General features: G+C 41.8%; 1 protein-coding gene across 1 annotated transcript in view; it reads left to right on the forward strand.

Moving 5' to 3' along the window:
* Positions 1 to 549: 549 nt before the first annotated feature.
* The window catches only part of LOC104616666 (uncharacterized protein C20orf26-like), a gene marked incomplete at its 5' end in the record, with an annotated part of 40,139 nt that continues 17,759 nt past the window's right edge, over positions 550 to 22,929 (forward strand). The window contains 6 exon segments of the mRNA XM_010281745.1: positions 550 to 648; positions 4,179 to 4,347; positions 6,398 to 6,572; positions 14,271 to 14,563; positions 18,977 to 19,304; positions 19,812 to 19,903. Coding sequence (XP_010280047.1) covers positions 550 to 648; positions 4,179 to 4,347; positions 6,398 to 6,572; positions 14,271 to 14,563; positions 18,977 to 19,304; positions 19,812 to 19,903 — 1,156 coding nt within the window.

The raw sequence follows: 22,929 nt of genomic DNA on the forward strand, positions 1-22,929 counted from the left end.
TCCCGCCCCACTAGGGCATTAATGAAACTACAGTGGAAAGTGTTGTTCTTTTTGTGTCCAAAGATGCATGCGCCTTAGCAGAATGACAAAACACTTTGTACCTGGCCTGTGTAAAGGAACTACTTTCTGTATCCTCCTGAATATGGAATTAAAATCTGTGCTGTTCCTTTGGTACACCCTCCCAATTTCAGTAGACCTGTTGCAGGAAGCACACAAATTACCAGTTGTGAGGAATTCTTTATTTCCTTACCTGCAGCTTACAGGAGGTCAGCTATGAACAGCAAAGGTGTTTGAGCAAAGACTCGGTGGTCTAACAATACATTTTGTAGTGGTGGAAGGTAAGTCTTGCCAGAAGGTCTCGGGAACAGAGCTTGTAAGTTACGTGACGGAGTCCAAATATCTCTGTCAGAATTGAGACAATATCGAAGCTAAGCTGTAAACACTGTGCATAACCATATGTTGAAATTCACTCGCATTGAGCTTGTACCAAACAGAGCCTCAGCAAAAATATACTGGTTGAACTGTGGCATTTTGTTTTTCTTTCCACAGTCCGCATCTGAAGTTCAACAATCTGACCTTGATTTCAATTCATGGCCTTCCAGGAAAAGACCTAACGGGCTCCAAACATAGAAGATTTTTAATTAACAGGTTTGGTTTACTATCTAAACACTTCCATAGCTTCAAAGGAAAACACTGCACTTTGTAATTCTTTGTGAACTTGTCCTAAGTTTTAGATAGATACATAGACAGCCTTATGCTGTCCAATACAACCTGTCTATACAACATGCGTTCACCTGTGAAATGAGTTGAGTATAATTATTACTAGGGAAATGTTGCTAAAACAGTAACTTCAGGACAGCAATCCATTGTATTACACCAGGATGCTGGTCTCTGCTTTCCAAGACTTTTTAGATTGGTTAGGTCTCCGGGTTAGAGAAAAATGACAAAAGACGTATGCTTGCTTTTTAAATATTATTTAGTTTTTAACTTCCACAAGTTTTGTTCAAATAATGCTGAAGAAAATAACGTATAAGATTAATATTAGCAATGCGACCAGTGATCTGCTTATTGCAGCTATGTGGTGAGATGCAGATCCCACTGACAACAGTGGGAATTTTGCCGAGTATATGGGGGAAAGTTTAGTATTATTGCTGTTGATAAATTTGGAAGAACTGTGCTGCATGAGTTCTGCTACTTGTGAACTGTTTGTGTGCCAGCCACTGGACTGTGGAAGTCTATCTCCAGTCCCAGACAGAGTGCTGCCCCTTATATGTACCTCCCTGGGGCTGGCAGGGCCCGGGGTCTGGTACGAAACAGCTGAAGGGAAGACTACGAGAGAGAATTATGCTTGTGTCTAGCGAGTGGTCAAACATTTCACGAGTTTTCTTGTTTGCTAGTAAGTAAAAATATCTTCCATTTAGTAGGATAAAATCTTACCTTATTAAAATTCACAGTATGTAATTCTCACTTAAATTTGGTATATTTGTTTTGATGGGAGTTTTTTTGTTAATTTTGGAATAGCAGCTAGGAATCCTCATTGTAGACAGGAACATGACTGTTCTGGATGTTGAGAAGCATAGAATTAAAATGAATCAGTAATTTTGAATGGCTGGGGAGTGAACTTAGTATAATTTATATAGATTTGGCATCTGACTCTTTGGAACCTGCACATTGTTTTTTACCAAATCTTTTACTCAGTAAATGGCAATGCACTAAAGGGTCAGCTCTTTAAATGACAAAACAACTCAGTGTCTGCTTGCTGAACCTTAAAAATGAAATCTCTACAAAGACATGAAAATGATGTGATGTGAACCTGTTTAAAACCACCTTATCTTGTTTGGAATTTTGCCCTGTCAAGGAATTTTTTTTATAAGTAGTTACCTGAATTGATTTTTTTTTTTTTTTATTGCAGAAAGAGGTATGTTTAAGTACAAATCTGGTAAATGAAGGGATTATACGCTCACACAAATGCATGTGCTCTTTTTCTTAAGTATACTGTGAAAAAGAGTTGTAGTAACAAAAAATCCTTCCTGATGGAAAGTTGCAGTTCATAGCTGCCTCACCAGATTAGCTGTTAAAATCTGAAAGCAGATTAAGAGTGAAAATTGAACTCTGCAGGGTATGATTTTTGAAAGCATCCCTGTGATTTTGGAGCGTCAGTCTCCTGGGAGCTGCGCACCTCAATTATAAAGGTGCTTTTGAAAATCCTCATCTGTCCTTGATGCCCACTTTGTTTATAGATTTCTGCATGATTACAGTTTAGAATTGTCAGTGGTTTTCTTCCCTTATTTATTTGTCTCTGGTATCTGTGAGTACAGAGGATGCAGAGTACCTCAGAAAGTCTGGTCATTCAGTCCTAAAATTCTTCAGGTCATGAAAGCAACTTTGTTTCTGTGCCGTACTGTATGACAGTTTGGGGAACTCAGTAACAACAATTAATGTGTAGCAATCAGCTCTGGTTTAGAATGTATATTCTGGTACTAGTGGCAAAATAACAGCTATTAGTGCTGAGTCTCTCTCCAGTGTTCTCTGCTGTGGTCACTGGTACAATACAAAGGCATGAAATGCTTGAACATGAGCTGAGTCCCCCTCTAGTTAATTGCATCAAATTTAGTCTTGTGGAAGAAAGTGGAGTATTTCTCATCACTCGGTATCAACAGAAAGTAAAGTTCTTGAGCCTCTGAATGGCCATGAACTTTATCTGGTAGATGGACTATTTCTTTCTGTGGTGGCTTCAGATCACAGACTGGGTGAAGCCGAGGATTTCTTTATTTGCCATTCCCATCTTGTCTCATAGGCGTGAAGTGCTAGCAGGCGTGAGACTCGACTTCTTTTCACACAAGATGTGCAAGTTCCACCTTCTTGCCATGTCTCTCTGATCTCATAAAGCAAACATCTGTGTTAATATCAGCCATTCATCTTTTTTGCTTGTTTAAAACCTGTTGCATTCCTTTTCACTAGATCCTGTGGGTTCATTCCTCTACAAAGCTGTAAATGGGTTTGGGATTAGCATTAATTCTCAATTCTACTGAAAGAACCAAATTTAATGGAATTTTTCCTTGTTTAAGTTTTCAGTATCAGGGAGGTATTGAGTTGAGTCTAGCTGGATTTGCAGAATGGCCAGCAACATACTGTGTATTTTCATAATGGGCAAGACTCAGTGGTGTTCAAGAGTCGTAACGGACCTTGCTGAAAATGTTCTTTTTGGTCCTCCATGCATTTTATAATTATATCTGTTGTCCATCTTCGGGAATCTTTGTGTTTCCAGAAGTCTATTAAGCAGAGGGGGTAGTACAAATGCAATAATAAATAAGTATCTTGGTATTTGCTTAGTTGGGCAGAGTGGGGGCATACTCTGAGTCATAAAAGACCTTTGGAAATAATTTTAATTTTCATTACAGAGGCATTAAAAGAGGTTTTGTTCCATTTGGATTGTGCTTCAAAATTGGCTTTTTAAATAGCAGCTTCCAGATCTTTGATACTGTCATCATACATAGGAATATGTATGATACTTTACACTGGAAACAGGCTGTAACACTGCTGAAATTTAAGAACTGCAAAACTTGACCTTGCCTGAGATTGTCAAAACCGACAAGTGATTTTGGGTTCCTTAGTTTTCGGTGCTGATATTGAATTAACACTGCCAGAGCGTGGTGCTCAGAATGTGTGCACCATGCGAACCCTGGAAATCAGATTTCTATCGAGGTGTCTCATTGGGACAACACGTAGTCCATAAGACATTCAGGTGTCTCACCATAGCCGCTACTGGTGACGCTGAATACCAAATGAAGCAAAAGTGGGGAAAAAAACTTAATAAGGGAGTCTTGCGTAGAAGAAAGAAATTAGACTGTTAAAATATTTTCTTTGCAGGTTCAAAAGTCTCCTCCTTGCATCAGCCTGCAAACAAAAAGCAGAGTAAAGCATCTATTTCTGACTTTGTTTTTAAATTACGTGGTTGTATGGCCCGATGCTGGGAGGGATTGTTTAGTTTTAGCAGAAAGTTGTCAACTGGTAACTGAGTATTTCATAATGACTAATCTGTTACTATAGACTGCCGTAAACTCACAGCGAGAGAACAGACTTGAACCACTAGGGGACTTTGGCTAACTCACCAGATGTCTAATTAATGCCTGCTGTCAGCTGCTGAAATGTCACTTACAGATATTCTTTCTTCACAGCCACTGTTTTAATGATGAAGATTATGCACAGATGTCACTTTGTTCCTGGGTTAACGTTGTGGTTGGTAAAATGACTGGCATAAATCGTGCTGCCAAATATGTACTTGTTTCCAAGGAGAAGAAAGTACCATATGACTACCTTGTTCTCTGTACGGGACAGAAATACCAGGTAAGATTGTGTGCAGAGTGAAAAACATAATAGTAATAATATGTTCAGTTTTTACAGTAAATAGTGTTTCTGTGATTAGCAAAGCAGCAGAGTAGTCCTTAGCAAATGTATAACCAGAAACCGTGTAGCCCTTCAGTGTGGCAGGTTGTACTATTTCAGTGTGGCTATAGAATTTGAGAGGTTGCACAAAATTTTCTACCAGCAATGTCACTGCTCAGTATCGGACATTAAGCAAAGCTACCAGTATTTTTGCCACCATGACCATTAAACTTGCTGAAGAGTAGGTCTGATTGACATGTGGCCCCAGCCACAGGAGACTTAACTCCAGCTGGTCTAACACCGTTTGACCTAGTTTTGGCAATGGAGAGAACTCCTTATCAAATTAATTACTCCTGTCATGTGATGACCATGCCTAGGCATGTACGTGGTCCTGTATGTTATTGCAGCACACAGTTAAGTTTCCAGTGAGATTGAAGCAGACCCTTAGTTACACGTGAAATGTGGAATCAAGCTCATCGCCAGCTCTACAGGCTCAGCTTTGACTCAGACATCCTGGGCAGGGTTCATTCATTCTTGTGATCATTGCGTGGCCTTCAAACTGTGTAAACCAAATGACCATCTTTTGTATAGCCCCATTGCCTGCAGTGATTTTGCCTTGTTGATTGGTTTTGGATAGGAGTCACGAGCAACATATTTTGCGTTTAAAATCAGGAGATGAAACTGAGCATGTGTCTACAGGTTTTTACAGTGCTGTTCACCGTAAGTCACAACCGTGAATGTGGGGTATGTTCAGCCCCATAGTGAAATCCGGACTGCACGTGTGCAGCAGATTTGTGGAGCAAGAAAGCCCCAGTTTTTCTGTAATCGCTTCTCGGAGTAGAGGCACGCTGTGAACAACAATCCATATTCACTGTTCAACAGGGCTGAAACAAAGGTGAAGTGTTAAAGTCTGTATGTGAAGTATTAAAGTCTGAATGACTTTAAGTGCTCCTAGAAAAAGAAGTTTGGAGGTAACTCCGACTTGCAAAATAAGTTATGGGAAGTAACTGCACTGGAGGAGAAAGAAAGATGAAGAAAGCAAGGGAAAACTCTGGTTTTATCTGCCTTCAAGAGGAAAACCTAACATCATCTATTCTCACTTTTAAGCCCTACAAAAAAGAGGAAGGAATTATTTTTATCATCTGGTTTCTGTTATATTACACAGAGCTGTAGTCCGTTGTTTTATAAGTTGTCCCTTATTTGGTAAGCAGTCAAATTAATGCCTAGTAAAACATTATTCATTATGATTAAGAGGATTTCATTGTTGAGTAAGGAAGATCTTTTGATGTCATGCCTGTTTTTATATGACCGAATAGTATTTCGCTTGATCCAGTTGGCAGTGAGAACATTGTGCAGGATGTTAATCACTGGTGCTGTAGAAGTCATAGATGAGATTCCCTTTTTTGCTCTCTAATTCAGAATGAATTTGTTACTGTAAAGCAGCGTTATACAATTAACACTTTACTGAATCCTGGCATTTTAACCATCGAGCAGGTTTTGGTCCTTTTCTCTGGGACAAAAATCTGTCTTATTTTAGAAAGTTGATTTTTTTTTTTTTTTTTTTTTTTTCTGGCAAAAGATGGAGGCAGTCTTGCTGCACAAAGAATTTTCAAGTCTCATTTAAAGGTATATGTTATTGAAATAACTGCAGAGATCCTTCAACTGTATATCTGTGCATTTCTGCTGCTTGCTGTGAAGCCCTTTTCATTTGCGTTTTGCCTGTATTGTTACTCACTTGTTCTGGCACTGCTGTTTAAAATGGTCACCCATATCCCATAACAAATATGGAATACATGACACACGCGTGTGTACCCAGACTAGCATGAATCGTATTTTCTTGGCGGCCACTGATGTGTTTCCTACTGCTGCATGTTAAGAAGGGTTAGGATGTACAAGGATAGCAACGCTTAAGTAGTCAAATAGCTTGTCTCATTGTTTGTTAAAAGCTTTCTTAACAGTTCTCCAAGATATATGCCATGTATTCATTCACTCATTTGTTCGTTTCTTCCAGGTCCTGTCTCCCACTGGAGCAGATATCAGTAAACTTCCAACTAACAGAGAAGTCATAAGTAAGTGGCCACAAAGATACACAAGGAAAGTCCCTTCCAATCATTTTACTCTCAATGATGACCAGGACTGCTTAAAGGCAATGCACTGGCTGAAAGAAAACGTTGTCAACTCAGAAGGTAAGGGTTTTCGTGAACACACACACATTTACAGAAATGTTTTCTAGGCTTATTGTTTCCTTAATTTCATGGTATAATTGGTGCCTGATTACTTCTAACGAAGTCTTTCATCTGCTGCGCTTTGTTTTCCAGATTAATTTATAATTTGTTGTCATTTTTGATACCCGGCATATTTAGCAAGGAAAGAAAGGCTTGAGATTAATTATCTATAATTATTATATAAACCAAAATGAGTCCCAAATGCAAATCTGTCTGGAGTCATTAATTAGCCAATTAAATAATAATTTAATTAGTGGATGTGTTTTTTTCTGTTGTAGAGAAACATATCTAGATTTGAGGCCTAACAAAAGAAAACAGGTCTAAATTAGGAGGTGGAGTTTTTCAGTATCTGTCATCTTTGTATTCGGTTACATCAGTTACAGATTTTCACACAGAACTGCAGGCTCACAGTATTTTCTTTTAACCCTTAAAATGGCACACTTGTGCCGATTTTTGTCCACCATACCTGTATTTCCTCAGCCTGTTCCTGTGTGCATTGTTCATATATTCATTAGTTCATTCACTGAAAATATCTGGAATCACCCAGGTTTCTGAGTTAAACTTTCAACTACAGAAAAAGAGACCAAACAGTAAATGAATTAATGTAATGTCAGTTCCGTGTGCCGGATCTGAGTTGGGACAGAGTTCAGAGCAGGAAAGCTGTCTTTCTGGAAAGTTCTTGTCGCCTGAGTGCAGTCGTGGCTTAACCCCAGCCAACAACTGAGCCCCAGGCAGCCGCTTGCTCACTCCCCCCCGGTGGGATGGGGGAGAGAATCGGAAGGGTAACAGGTAGAAAACTCATGGGTTGAGATAAAGACAGTTTAACAGGTAAAGCAAAAGCCGCACATGCAAGCAGAGCAAAACAAGGAATTCCTTCACCACTTCCCATCGGCAGGCAGGTGTTCAGCCATCTCCAGGAAAGCAGGGCTCCATCACACATGATGGTTACTTGGGAAGACAGACACCATAACTGTGAATGTGTCCCACTTCGTTCCCCCAGCTTTATATGCTGAGCATGATGTTGTATGGTATGGAATATCCATTTGGGCAGTTGGGGCCAGCTGTCCCGGCTGTGTGCACCCCCAGCCTCCTCGCTGGTGGGGTGGGATGAGAAGCAGAAAAGGCCTTGACTCTGTAAGCACTGCTCAGCAATAATGAAAACACCCCTGTGTTATCAACACTATTTTCAGCACGAATCCAAAACACAGCCCCGTACTAGCTACTGTGAAGAAAATTAATTCTATCCCAGCCAAAACCAGTACAGTTGCAACAACAGCACTTTCCTAAAGATGTAGTTTACGTGACTCATTTGCAGAGAACATAATGAATGTTGGTAGTTATTTGGTGTGGTCTACAAAGTTCGTGTCCTGCTTGGCAGACCTTTAGGGAAGTTCTCAAGACATTGGAAGTTTCTTTATCATCCACCAAGTCTTGCTGTGATCAGGACAGGAGACAATAAACATGATAATGTTTCCACTCACATTTTCCTCAGCTTCCTGGCCTCAGGCATGGAAACAGAGCCTCTTCAGCAGTCCCACTCTGCCTGTTTTCCAGCTGATACTAGCCCCTGCCCACGCAGTTTTACCTGACGTCCAGCTGATATGCCCAGCTGCGTTTGCATAAACAGATGAGGTTGTTAGTTTTCCCTGTTTGCTACTGCTAGTCCTTCATGTAAACCTGTGCGTGCCCAGTTCTGGAATGTGCTCTAGAACACCTGGGCACAAACACTGCCTGAGAGCTAGCCTACTGTCTGGGACGCAAGGCTCCTGGGAGGATCTCTCTTCAGGCGAGTGGCAGTCTTAGAGCACCTTATCTGCTTTGGGATGAATGCACCTTTTTTATTATTATTATTAATACTAAGTTAATATTAATGACAGTTTCATTATTGCTGTTGACTTCTTGCAGTGTAAAGATGAATATCTTAATTAGGCACTATGCTGTCTTCACTTACAAGCTAAATCCACAAGCTGCCAATGAGACTGGTCTGGAGGGACATTTTGGAGACATGGTCTGTGGAAGACATGATGCCTCCCCCTTTCTCCTTGTCCTGCCTTTGGCTCTGGTTCCCTTTCGTTGCTCGTCCCACTTCATGTTCGCTGCCACTGCAGCTGTAAGCTATAAAGACTGCCCAGCTGGAGAAGTCTTTCTCCACCTGTTTCTGTTCTTCCTCGCCTGGCTTCTTTTTCCAGCGATGTTTCTTACAAATGTTGTTCTTTTTATACTTGATCATAGCTGCATCCAAGTTCCGTACTCTTTCTGAAAATGAGACCACTTTTCAGCACCTAGCCTGTTCTGGGGATGGTCTAATGGGCGGCAGGTTCGTGGAGGTGCAGAGGCAAGGCTCCTGTGGCATTCAGCAATTGATTTGGATGTCTGTCAGCCATCTGCAGGCTATGCTACCGCTCTACTGGGATGACAAAAGTTTTACGTATGTGTTTACTTTTCATCCCTGAAATTGTCCAGATCCTACTTTTGCCTCCAATAAATAGTAATATTACACCTTATCCATTTCTTCTCATCAAAACTGTATTGTTTGTCAAGTTTCTACTAACCTGCTTTAAACACGTTGGGATTCAAAATGTTAAAAAATAGGATTTGCTTATATTTAAAAAATAAAGAAGTGGGTAGTAAAACTATATATGCTGATTATTGTAGTTGCACAGAAATAGACATTTCATCCTCCCACTTCAGGTACAATAATAATTCTTCTCCACTTGTACTCGGTCTTTTCTCCACACAAATTTCTTTGATATGTGCTCTTCTTATTCAGCCATTTGCTATGTTTATCACAAGTAGTCTGGAGCCTGCTGTGCCAAGCCCCATTCTCCTGGCTCAGCCGCTGGATGAGCCCCTCCGGGGTCCCATGTAGCCAGTCTGGGGGCTCCCACCGGTGCCACAGCTTGGCAAGTACTCGGAGATGCCCGGCTGGGGAAGAAAAGCCCTGGACAAGGGAGAGCAAAGGTGCCTTCAAGACCACCTGTAGTTCTGGAGGTTTTTTAAAGGAAAGTGTTAGTCACTGAGCTTCACAATGTGAGTCTTATTAGCCTAATTGGATGAAATCTTAGTTTGGTGGCACTTATTTTGAGAGCAGCTTTTAATTAAGAGTTAAGGTAGGGTTTTTAATTGCTTTTCTTCCCTCTTGTGAGTGCTTGGTAGCACTTCATTCTGGATGAAATCAGTGGATGCTTTTTTGCAGGTCGTTAAGTAGAGCAGGATCAGCCAGGTAGCGCATACTGGCGTTGCATGCATGCCATGGTGGAAGCAACGGCGCTCCCAGCAGCGACTGCACCACCAAGGATGAGCAGCAGTGTGGATGCTGCAGCCTTCCTCCCCAGGCTCCTCCTCATCTCAGGTGAGGAGAGGTGATGGGAGAAGGTGGCTGGCACTCAGCAGCAGGTGTTGCTCGAGGAGCCTGCGTGAGAAGCAGCAAGCCATGATTGCCGCTGCCAGCTCCTTGACGGGCTGCAGCAGGGTCCCCCGAGCTGGGGCCGGAGGCCTTTGCCCCGGCCGGTTGTGCTGGCAGCTCTGGAAGGGCCTCCTGCTGCCAAGGGCCTGGGAGCAGGGTGAGCACCAGCCCCGATGGCTGCCACTGCAGCTTCTCTGATGAAACCCAGCCGCCTAATGCATGTAACCTATTATAACTGTAATTGTGACTAATTGAAATTCATCTCCTATTAGCTCTGCACTTTCCATGAAAATAAAAAGTAGGATGGGAGTAAAGTAAGGAACAAAACTGCTTTAATGGCCCAAAATGGAGCAATTATTTTTTCTCTTTACCTAAACATAGTTTACTGCCTTATTAAAAGCATGTTTGTAGGAATACTACCACATTAAAATTCCAGTGCATGAATCGCCAACTGGAGCCACTGATGCTTTAGCTAGTACTAGTTTTCTCCTTCAGCTTTTGCAAACTAAAAAGATTCAGGTCATGCTAGGGTCACTGAAATCTTGTGCTTCCACTTGTGGAAAATGAATGAGCCTGCTCTGCTGCAGAACGCTGACATTCTAGTAAAAAAATGCTAAAACTACTCTAACCGTCTTTATTTATGGCTGCTTTTCTCCATGGAAGATTATTATGTTTACTCACAGATAGATACATTTTATGTAGTTAAATAATAAAAGCATCCTGAGGAACTGCTATCTGTCCAGTGAACATAATTTCAGTCCATAATGAATATCTGTAGTTCCTAGACTACTAGCACTGTAATCTAAAAAGCCACTAATATTGTAATAAGCAAAAACCGTAAATTGTTGATTTACAAGAGGTCAGTAAAGGAGCATTGCTTTCCTTGATCTAATGTAGTTGTATTTAATATTACCATATAAAACAGAATTTTAATTTTCCTTGAGAAATGCAGGGCTCGAATCTGATCTCATCTATACAAAAATGCCAACATATGATACAATAACTGAACTTCCCTCCAAAGAGGCTGGTTCTGCCAAATGGTGAGGATCTCTCACTTGCTGAGACTTGCTTGCCTTAGTGTCAGGCTAACTTTGCTAGGCTGTGCCTTTGGTAAGCACTTCTCATTCCCCTTTCCCGGCCACTGTATCCTCTTCAGCTGCTTATGCTTTTCACCCCTTCCTAATTGAAAATGTGTAAATGTAACGTGAAGCTGTCAGCATCCACATACCACGTTCTTACCTGCACTATTAGCACATTAGATTACTAAAAATTAATATACGTAAGTTTGTATTTCACCACTGGTTCTGCTTGTTTACTTCTTGCATTACACTGCTGCAGCAGTGGAAAAAAATGGATCAGTCTTATGTCGTCTTTTTTGGCCCTCGTGATGACAGTACTGCCTACAGAGAGACATCCTGGCAGGCATGAGCAGTGGAAAGGATTCTTCTGGCTTGGAAAGTCCGCTTAGCAATGTACACATTGGACAGAACCCCCATTATCACACATTATACGTATTCTGTATTGTATTTATGAAAGTACTAAGATCTCTTTCTTCTTATGATTTCAGATGAATACATTTGCAGGTAAAATTGTTCTGTCCTTCTGGTCACTGATGTGAACATTAAAAATACACTTTCCGTCATTGTGAGCATGTATAATCATGGGGCAATTCTTTTCTCTGACAGTTATGAAGAGCTATGTTTATTTGGCAGCTACAAGTAGCCAAACTGATATGGACAAATAAAATAACCTTCTAGTCAAAGGAGAATAATAGAACATCTGTTAACAATTTTTAGCATTAATATTGTTGGGAGCTAGGGCTTTGTGAATGCTCTGTTTAGGATTGCTCTGTGTCTCATGCAGTAAAACATGGTCCCAGTGAAATTAGCCTATGAAATAATAAAATTTAGGTTGTAGGGGCTTCTGTCACTTGTAGCGGGACACAAAAGCCAATCAGAGATAAATGTGCAAGTTAGTTGCATGAGGCACTGTCTTACCTGCTCATCACTGCTTCCTGCAGTGCCATGAAGGAGAACAAATCCTGCCAAAAGTCAAGATCAAGCCAGTTATGTAGGAAAGTCAGCTGTTTGTCCAAATTCTCATTGCAGTTATGGCTCTGTAGCCTGTGGTGACCAAGTGCCAGCTGCTGTTTATGTCAATTACAGGCCATTCCTGAAACACCTCATACGTTTCAACGCTGTCTTTTCTTTAGTACGTTCCATCCCACGCTTCTCCTTCAATGCCAGACTACAAGTTGTTTTCACAGAGCTTGTAAAGAAACTTCTGCCATAACATCCGTCTGCTCATACGAGGCCCTGTATCCTCTGTGTTATCCCTCCGCTTCACTCTGAGGCTGGACAAGCCTGGGATTTGTGCACTGGCTTTCCTCTGGTTTACACACGTTACCTGGAAAAGTGACACTTGGGTGTTGTTAGCTTTTCTGTAATTTTTTTTTCCCAGCTCCATGCTGCAGCGTATGATGTCCTCTATTGCAAGGATGTTTGCATGTTAGCTTGTGTTATGGTCCAGTTATTTCCCGTTTCTGCCATGGATGTCCCATAAAGCAATAAATACACCTGCTGATCAGCAATGCTGCCCGGGTATGGGAACGTGCATTTTGATGCATCCTTGTGCTGACAGATCAGATTCTTGGCGTACTGAAACACCCATCAGACTTAACGTGTAGGAGCTGATGTCTTACTGAAAGTCTGTCAAAATTCACAGGCTGGGTGTTCATCTGCCTTGACCTTGCAGCTTGAGCTAGCTGCTGGGTCAGTTGAGCGCAGCACAGTCGTAGAGCTGGTGGTTGGGTGCGTGCTTACTGCCGCATACACGGAGGAGCCTGCAAGCCTGGGCTCGATCCTCCTTTCCTCAGGCTGGAGCTTGGCTGTGGCCCATGTGGCAAAGGGTCCTTAGCCACTGGGAAAGGAATTCCCAGTCTGTCCTACAAGATCTGTGCCATTTTGCATGGATTACTTGAAGATTCAGTGGATCACAGAGCAGAAAAAAAGGTTCCTGTTCTGAGCTGGGAGACAGAGGGAACAGGGAGGAGAGGAGTACGTTTCAGTCCTGGCTCAGAGGAATGATTGTGTGTTTTGTATTAAACCATCCTTAGATAAAACACATGGGTGCTCCTATGCATCCCAGCTCTGCCTCCCTCTTTGCCAGGAGGGCTTTAGCCATTAGGCTGGAGAGTCCCGTTATGCTCACACAGAATTTGCTTCCCTCCCATCCTCACCTATTCACTCTCAGCTTTAACTATGCAGTTTGAAGTGGCACTGCTCCCGTAAGAGAATTGACAAGACCCTGCCATATAGCCTGCAGTGTTGTAGTTAAGGGCACTCCCCTGGAAGGTGGGAGTTGTGGGTTTGAATCAGAGCTCCCTTTACCCAGTGGGTGGAAAAATGGAGCTGGTTTAAATAGTGGTTTCTGCTGTAGTGACAATGGACTGCAAAAGGAGCAGCAATATCCAAACGCTGTTTTCATACCAGCTGCTCAGAAGTGTCTGTGTTGAGCTTGCTGATTTCTAGGCAGTGTGCAAGGATGGAGGCTGGCTGGCTTGGAGCACATACTTGAGGCATTTGGGTTTTGGGTGGTCTCCGACATGCACTGGAGGGAGGCAGCTGTCTGCAAAGAATGGTGCAGAGCTGCCAGCCGCTGCTGTTGAGTGCGTCGGTCGTCTGTGCCCTGCAGCGGGGCAGTTGGGTGAGACAAGCCGGCAGATATGAAGCAGCAGGCATAGGGTATGTTTGCAGGGGCGTCTCCATTGTCTGGAGATTAGGCTTTTGCGGAAGGAAGCGGCAGCACTGGTGACCTCCGATATTGCACAACGGCTTGTTTTCTATAACTTGGTCTTTCCACAGTTTGGTTTTTTTCTGCATGATGTATTTGATTTGCTCCTTTCTCCCTGCCCAGGAAGTCCTTTGAATGAGCAAAATTGAGGAAGGAGGGGAGAACAAAATAAAAACTTTCTTTTTTCCCTAGAGGATTTTCAATCAAAATAATTTAAAATTATATAGTCAGAATGAATGTCATACTTACATGTTAAGTACTTGCCTACTTTGTGGGATGTTTTGTACAGATTCTTCACTAAATTATCTTAGCTACTGTTGCTAGGTAACATTGTTTGCTTCATAGCATCAGAGAAATAAGAGGGTCAAAGAGAGCAATTTTGTGTTATTATCATCTGAGTTATACTAATAAGGTTTTCATTGTATGTCTTAGAAATTTTTCCCCCTTTTTTTTTCCCTTAGGGAACATCATTGTCTATGGGAATACAATTGACATTTACACCACAGTAGAAACCCTCTTATCTCTTGGAATTAATGGTTCTCGCATACATCTCGTACAGCCTCCACTCAGCTCAAATGTTACTTGCCTTAACAACAACGAAATCGAAAGTGCTGTTCAGGAGGCACTGTCAAGGGCTGGCGTGTGTGTTTATTATGACAGTATCCTGGCACAGTGGAACGAAGGCGACGACCCAGACCTTATCACATGTGCTGCTTTCACTACAAATACAAAACCGTTTAAATTGCAATGTTCAGTAAGTATATGCTTTCATTGTATTTTCTTCAGCCTGTTTTTTAAGACAAAGACTGTCAAATTTAGGTAGTCCCTCGTTGGTTTATCTATTTTCTCATTGTCTCTAGAAGATTGAATAGTCACATGTTAGTATAAAGGATTGTTTTTAAAAAATCCAAACAAAACCATTGTTAATGCCCTGGCTGATTTGGATTAAAATGTATTTAAGTCAGCTGACTCACGAATAGTTGTTCACTGCTGAGTGACAGCTACTCTTAATTCATTTTCTAAATAATTCCAAAAATCTTTTTATTATTTAAATGCACACAGTAACTCCTGTCTACAGTTATGTGCATTTGATTAAGATTTGATTAAGTCATAGTAGAAGCCCATAATGTTAGGATAGGGAGGCCTACTATGTAACTTAACTGCAATACATTTTAAACAGATTTTTCTGCCTCTAGATTAATGACTGCATTTTGTTTATCTATAGTATCAGTGTCTAAATAAATCATATGTACACTCACAGGTATGGCCCCACTGTGAGATCTGGGACAGGTTTTAGCGTTTCCTAATGGGCAGAGTAGTTCTGTTTTTCTTTCATTGGGCTAATCCACATGAGTGAGCGCTTCTGATAAAGTCACTTCAAAACGTGCATCCGTAGGAAGCTGTATGGCCCCCTCAGCACACCCTGCTGTGTGCACACTTCTTTGTGCAGTAAGTCTGTTGTAATTCTGGAACGGAAGAGCCACATGCCTCCCTGGAGAGCTCCCCAGGAGTCGATGGTCCCTGCTGGCTCCCCTGGCCTGGAAAGCTCCAAATCATTGGGCCTTCCCAGCCCTTTTCTTTTTAATATATGGATAGTTAAGCCCTTCCTGATGGAGATGAAGACCTTGTATAGCACTTTCATCTGCTAGCAGTCTCCTGACTTTGGTCACCATATCAGTAGTGATGTTCCTCCCACTCTCTCCTCATCGCAGCTCTTCGGTTTCTCTCCTCTTTCCATGAAACCCCTCTGTTTTCAGCCTTCTTCCACAGAGATCTCAATGTGATTCTTGTCCTTGCAACTGAATAGCCATTCACCACCTCCCCATCAGCCCCTGGTCTTTTCCCCACCACCTTGCTTGCGTGGCCTGTGCCATTCCTTCAAAGACACTCATTTCCTCGTGGTTTGGTCCTCTTGCCCCTTTGTGCCCCGTGCCTGTCGTTCTACCAGTCGTGGTTCTTCCCTCTCAAGGTCTCTCTTACCCAGCCTTGAAGATGAGAGACATGCAAGTACATGTGATGTCAGGGGCTTTATAGTCTCCAAAACTGGTTCAACTGTCTTGCATGGCTCCTGTATCTGCTTTTAGCCGCCTGGGAGGACGGACTCAGAGGAGGACAGGGCTCCAGAGAGCAGCCTTCGCCAGGAAGGCAGCTGCGTTCGCAAGGGAGCAGGCTGTGCAGGAATAGGCACTGCAGCAGCTCTGGGCCTTTTGGGATTTGAGCCAATATCAACTGTTGATTGGCAGTTCTTGGGGGCTTAATTTGTTGAGTCCTGCAGGATAAAAACAACGAGAGAAAATCTCCAAAAGGCAGCCTCCCTCCCTCCCTCCCCTCCCGGGCTGACAGATGGCTCCCAGCCTGGAGATTGCAGCCGTCCCCTCCCCTCCGGTGACACCGTCCTGCCTGTCAGCCGGCAGGATGCAGGACTGTGTGGTCCCCTTGCCCTCATGGGCAGAGCTTCGCTGATTTTGGATATAAAAGATGGTTAGAATTCCATTAACTGCACATAGTTCATTACTTGCTTTATAGACGAACAACCCCGAGGCTCTGGCTTCTCTGCTTGCTGCATCTCTGCTGTACCAGTGAGGTTTTTTGTGGAATTTACAGCTCCCTTTGCTTCCCTCTCCTGTGCCTTTTCTTCCGGCTGGCTCATGCAGCCGGTCATGAGCATCTGACGCTTGCCCTTAGTCCACAGGAAAGCTCTTTGGTGGTATAATCAGGTAATACCTTTACCCAGGTCACAAGTGTGTCCTCCCTGAGGCTGACATTGAGGGAAGGACATACTACTGACGCTGGTTTGCCCTGATACAGTTATGTCTCAGACTGTTTAAGATGAAGGCAGCAAGATAACACATGCTCATCTAGTAACTTTTCACCCTTTCCTCAGCCTGCACAGTAATACGTCTTGATGGTGGGCAGTAACATTCAACTTGTCATCTAATAATTTTAAAAGCTGAGGACACTGATGAAAGACAAAGCTCTTTTTATAAAGGCTCTGGAGCGTCACAAACTGTATTGTTGCAATGAGACGGTCAGTCTTCATCTGTACCCTTTGCAGACCATGATCTTGTTTAAAACCTCTCTCAACTTTGTCATTCTTATTACTTTTAACCCTCAATGTCCAGGATGCAGTCTTGTTTACACTATTTTGGGAACCTTTGTTCTGCCAGCTTTCAGTTTATCCTTTGTAAGAGGCACCTACAAAGACACTGCTAGTAGCTGTAGCTTCTCCCACTTCTGCCACCTGCAGCACTCTGACAGAGGCGAGGGCGTGGGGCAGGGACTGTTCTGTGTGTGTGCCCCCTGGTTCCAAGCTGGAGTGACCCAGCCTTGCTTACCTGCTCCTCATTTCTGGTGTTTCGGAACCGAGACACCTCCAGGTGATGCGGGTTTTACCTTCCCCAGCACCTCTCTTAGCTTCATCTGAATAGGCACTTTTTTTCTTAGGGAGCACATTTTTGGTTCCAGATTAAAGAGGCAAAAGCCCATCTGAAAAGTCACTTTTAGGCAATGCAGAAAACGAGATAACACACATATAAAGAGAAATGCAAGATGTACGTGATTCTAAATCGATTCAAAATCTCCTCTCTGCTAATTAATGCGCAGAGTCTGTGCAGAGCGTGCACACAAAAGGCGAGGGCTGTGGTGGGACCCTGCAGTCCTCGCTCTCGCGCTGCGCTGGATTTCAAAGTGGCTCTTCAGGCATCCGGCACACTTTGCGTGACGTGCTGCGTGCACATCTGTTCCACACCGATGCATACGCGTAGGACGAATCAATGGCCGCTTCCAGCGCCGCCTGCTTTGTAGTGCTTGTCACAGTGGTGCTGCCTCAGCTCCTGTTTTGGGAGATGAGGTCTGATCTGCTTCCTTATGTCCCAGGAGAAAGGACTATGCAGGTGCCACAAGACAAAAGAAGGGAATTATCACTAGCTTTTTTCCTTTGAGACTGAGGAATTCCCTGAGGGGGAATTTAAGGATTTAGGGTGATTTTCTTTCAATAACCTTGAAATCTTCCTGTGGGGAAGACAAGCTCATGGCTTCAATAGATGCTAGTCCCAAGGTAAATCCCTACCTCAGGGCCAGTTCTGTAAGGAGGAGTAAGACAGCACAGACAGTGTTTTCAAAGAATGGAGGTCACATCTTTTTTTCAATTCCACATGGCAAATAGGTATCTGCTTGCTCATTACCAGATTCGGTAACTGACTGCCAGATGTACCAAGTGCTTTACCCACTGACACAGGCTCCTCTGGGCTGACCTGCATGATCCAGATGGATCTGACGTTCACCTAGACCTGTGCCCTGTCTCTGAGAGCGGCCAACCTCAGCTGCTGCAGGAGCAGTAGTCCCAAGCACTAAGGAGGTGCAGCTTAGTCTGCCTCTTACAGCAAGTATTATCCAGACCTGGAACAGCTAGAGATGTGTTTCAGTCCTGACAAAGTTTGGATATGCTTTCCAAAATCTATGTCACTGTCAAGTATAATAAATCTGAATGCTTTCCTTTTCAGGTAAATATTCAGCCCTTTTACACCTCTCACAAACATCCTGGCCTCCCCAGCTTCCACTGGCTTTAATTCTGACGCTGTAGTTTGAATGAGGGTGACGTTTCCTCTGAACAATTTGAATTTCCTATCCTTCCACTTCAGTGAATATCCCTGTGCTGGTATCCATAGTAACATAGTTTGGTGAACAGTAAACAGCACAACAGTTGGAAAAATATCTGTAACATACAGTTATCCTGCTAAAATGCAAAGTAAATTGTACTTTTCTATTACTTAGTTTTTCAGTTTGGCTTGAGCATTTGAAAGAAGAAAACCAACTTCATAAAGGGTTCAAGTCTATTTCATATGCTTGTATTAACGCAGAAAATATACACATCCACTCAGGCTATTTTACATAGTTAATATTAGAGTTTTTAAAATAAAACTCATCTAATAACCAGCGGTGAATGAGTCTAGTTTAGTAATTCTCCCCTCTACTGTCTTTGTTTTAATTTTTGTAGCTGTGAATACTGGATCAGAAGGATTTAGCTGTGTATGTAAAATCATACTTTATTTCATGTTCTTGTTTTTTATAATAAATAACTTCCAGAATGAAGTGTGGGTTTTGATTTACAAAGTTAGCCAGTAACTAATGTATGATAACCTGCACTTACTTACATCTCTTTTTTTAGGCATTTTTTAGCTTTGCCTACAAGACAGTGGATTATGAAACCTTTAAGGCAATTAATGATGCTTGCCTTGTTTTTGATGGAAGACTTGTGATTGATACCGAATTCCGAACTAATGATGTCAGTATCAGGGCCGCAGGTCCTTTGACAAAGTACTCGAGGAGATATTATGTAGATGAATGGACACACAGCAACTTCAATTCAAAAGAGGTTGGCTCTGAGCTTGCTGCATCTATGCTGAATCTCTTTGATCCAACCGCTAAGCCCTTTTCTAAGCCACCAGAAGGCACAGATAGACTCACCCCCATGTACAAAGGGTGTAAAATTAAAGGTACGTCAAAGTGGATTTCTGTCATACTTTCATACCCTCTTTGGTGTTTTTGCTGTTATCTTGTAAGGGCAGGTCCATCGTCACCTAAGATGCCATCTAATGGTAGTAAAGTCCTCAAAGCTCCTTATGTAGTCAGTGGAGAGATGTAAGTTGCAATAAAAGCTTTTGCTGTAGATTTTTGCTAATAGCGGACCAAGTTGTGCTTTCATTTGTACTGCAGTAAATATGGAGTGTTTCCAGTGAAACTCGGTGTCTTTATTCCAAGTTCAAGATCAATAAAGCTATAATCGGAACTTTTCAATGTGTGGCTACTGCACTAACATGTATATGAGTACCAAAAAAAAAAAAGCTTACAACATGAAGTCCACCAAAACAAAATAAGTTCCTTGTTTTCTTTTTAGAGCTGTTTAGTAAACAAACAAAAGATTATGGGTGAAGGAGGGCAAACAAATACTCTTTTTTTCTTTGTGTATGATTTAATAAATCTCATACTTTCATTTATGGCAGGAGGTGTTCTTCCTGGAGGCTATAATTACTTGCATATTTCCAAACCGGAAATCCCCATCCGCTTGGACTTAGCACTTGCACTGTGTGATCATGTAAGTTACATTATTTAACTTTTCTTTGTTTTGTCCTCCATTTGGAAAGATGTTCTTATTTAGCATAGCACAGGTGTATGCATAAGTACCACGCATCTTAAAAAGTACCTTGATTAAGCATGGGTCTAGGTATGTATGTAGAGACCTTCCGGAGATGGAACTTATCGGTAAAATCTGGAACGGAACAAACCACATAAAAATCTCTGTGATTTTTTGAAAATTTTTTTTAATACAAATTCACTGTCATGTTGTAAATGTGGAATACATACAGATAAGATTATCTGATTAACTTCTTTACTGCAGTTCTTAATTCCTTTGCCATAAAATCAACCAAAGCCGAAAGGGTTTTTGGTCCTTGAAGGCAGGAAATACTCATCAAGACCTAATGCCCTGAACTCTTCATTACTATTTGTAGCACTTTGGGTTTAAATAGCTCCCTAATGGGGCACTACAGCTCAACTCCTTGACCCTTTTTTCCCAGAGTTGGTAGCTCAGCACTGTGTCTGGCTCCTGAGCCGTTTTTCTCAGCACAAGTTAGGAGGTTATCACGTTGGCTTTTCCTCAGTGCTCTCTTTTTGAGAATGGCTTGGTTTTTGCATGATTCTATAGAGACAAGTAATTTTCTCAGTCATATGGAACACGTGGCTTCTGAAGTTCCCAGCACATACTTAATACAAAGCACATCAAGGTAGTGGTGGTATTTGCTATCCGATTTGCATAAGAACAAATCTGGTCAGCTAAGCCTGGGTGTGTCGTATAAATCAGGTACAGCTGGTGAACAAGTATGAATTATATAACTAACTGAACCTCTTAGAGGTTCGTTTCCATACTTTCTGATATTTGGCTTTCTCAAAAGTTGCATACTTTCTATAAAGAGGACACAGGATAGTATTAGCTGGATTTCACTAAAACATGCTTTCAGCCTTAGCGCTTAACCTCTTTCCTCTCTGGAATAAGATGCTATAAGTGCATACAGATGATAAAACTTCACAGTCTATCAGTGAAATTCAGTTGATTTCTAGACTAGTAGGAAAAGAATATATTCTGGAAGGGATGCTCCATACTTTGCTGCTAGAAAATAACTAGCGCTGCAACCATCAAAGTCATCTTTGAACAGGAAAGAGGGAAACACTTCACATAGTTGGGCTGTACATGCCCATGATACAAACATGGATACACTTCTCCTACTGGAGAACCTGACTTGTGAAACAAGAAAAGGACCAGATCCATATATTTTAGAGCCAGAGAGGACCATCCACCTAGGCAAGCTCCTGTTTCATACAGATTATACCTTTTTCCTCAGGAATTTCTGCATCAAACCATTCTTGTAGTTGATGTAAAGAATGGCTTTTAAAAGTCTGCTTCAGTCCTGATTTTAAAACTTGGACAGCAATGGCCTATAGAAAGAATTTAAAAAAAAAAAAAAAAAATCCATGCTTTGTGGGGAGGAATCAAAGCATGGCTCACCTTGTTTTCCATGCTTTGCAGATGCAGGATGAGCTGTCCAAAGCAGTATGTACTGGGAAGCAGAAAAGACTATCAGAGGGAGAAAAATTGGTTTTGTCACTCCAAATTGCTAGAACGCTATTAGAATTCTTTTGCTGCAGCTTTGATTACCTGCTGTCTGAAAAGGGAACATCTTTAAAGCCACTCCAGAAACTTCATGTAAATCCTAAAAGAATTTCCTAAGAAATAAGAGAAGCTAGTGAAATGTATTAGCTGAGAGATGTGGAAGTAACAAAGGTTACTGTAGCCTAGCAACAGGTTTTAGAAATATATAAAACTGGAACATGGATATAGCTTTAAAAAATAGCTTCAAGCTATTTGATCATCCCACTGCAATGTGAGGTTTGAAACAAATTTTTACATTTTTGTCTTTTATTAAGTGATTGATTTAACTAACTTAAACTAAATGCTACAGTTTGAGCATCGACCTCCAACGTTGTTCTTTTGTTGATAGTAGAGTTGGTGTTAGCAACACTGGGCAGCCCCTGTTCAAATTAGCAAGAGGGAGTCACTGAGAGCAATTCCAAATCATATATATGTGTGTATGTGTTTGTGTGTATATGTATACACATATACATATGCATGCATATGTAATGTAAGTATATGCATTTTTTTTTTTAAGGCAATAGTAATTAATCATTTAAAAGTCTCAAACATAGCCTGCAGGAGACGTCCTAGGAGATAAAGCCCAGCCTCCTGCAGTTGCAGGCAACCATCTAATATGTAGTGCCATTTAAAAAACTTAGAAGTTTGTTTTAGAACTGAACAGCGTCCTTCTTGGTATTTCTTTCCTTGTTGGAAGGCTCTTCCAGCACATTGCACCTCTGACTACTGGAAAACTTCTTACACAAAGCCAAAATTCTGAATTGGTATGTGATAAATCTTTGAGTTGTAACATTGAAGTTTGCTTGTAACTGATTCATATGGTAGTATCAACCATAGCTTCTATGATGTGCCATAAACGTGGACTCTGCAAATACACTGTTTGTATATACATACAGAAAAATATACATGTATAGTTATAAATCTGGAGAGAGAGTAAAAGTATACCAGCGTGTTCTTCATTCATCGCAATAGTATCCTATAGTAAATTATGATATGCCCTGCATATGCAATACTATGGACTCTCTATAATAAATCAGCATGAACAGATTTCAATTCAGTTGCCTAAACAGAGGCATCTAGTGTTGTCTGGGTTGCCCCGGGGCATCCCTCTTGACCTCCAGCTGCTGTTCCAGGAGGTCACAGGTCTTCCATGGATCCTGTGTCATAACTGCCAGCCTAGTTCAGATGGCCTAGATACCCTTAGGTGTTTCAAATGGCACTCAGGGTTGAGCAACCAAAGCCCACGCTGCCACATGCAGTCATATGCTGCACAGTTTTGTGTGCAGTTAATCGACGTCTAAACCACACGGAAAATCTTTGTGTTGAAACTGTAGCAAAGTGCCTTGTTGTATAAACCATGTTACTAGGAACAGGCATTCTTCATTAAAAAAAGGCTTGCGGATTTTAAGAAATGG

Source organism: Phaethon lepturus, unplaced genomic scaffold (assembly GCF_000687285.1).
Source record: "Phaethon lepturus isolate BGI_N335 unplaced genomic scaffold, ASM68728v1 scaffold54642, whole genome shotgun sequence".
NCBI classification, from domain to species: domain Eukaryota; kingdom Metazoa; phylum Chordata; class Aves; order Phaethontiformes; family Phaethontidae; genus Phaethon; species Phaethon lepturus.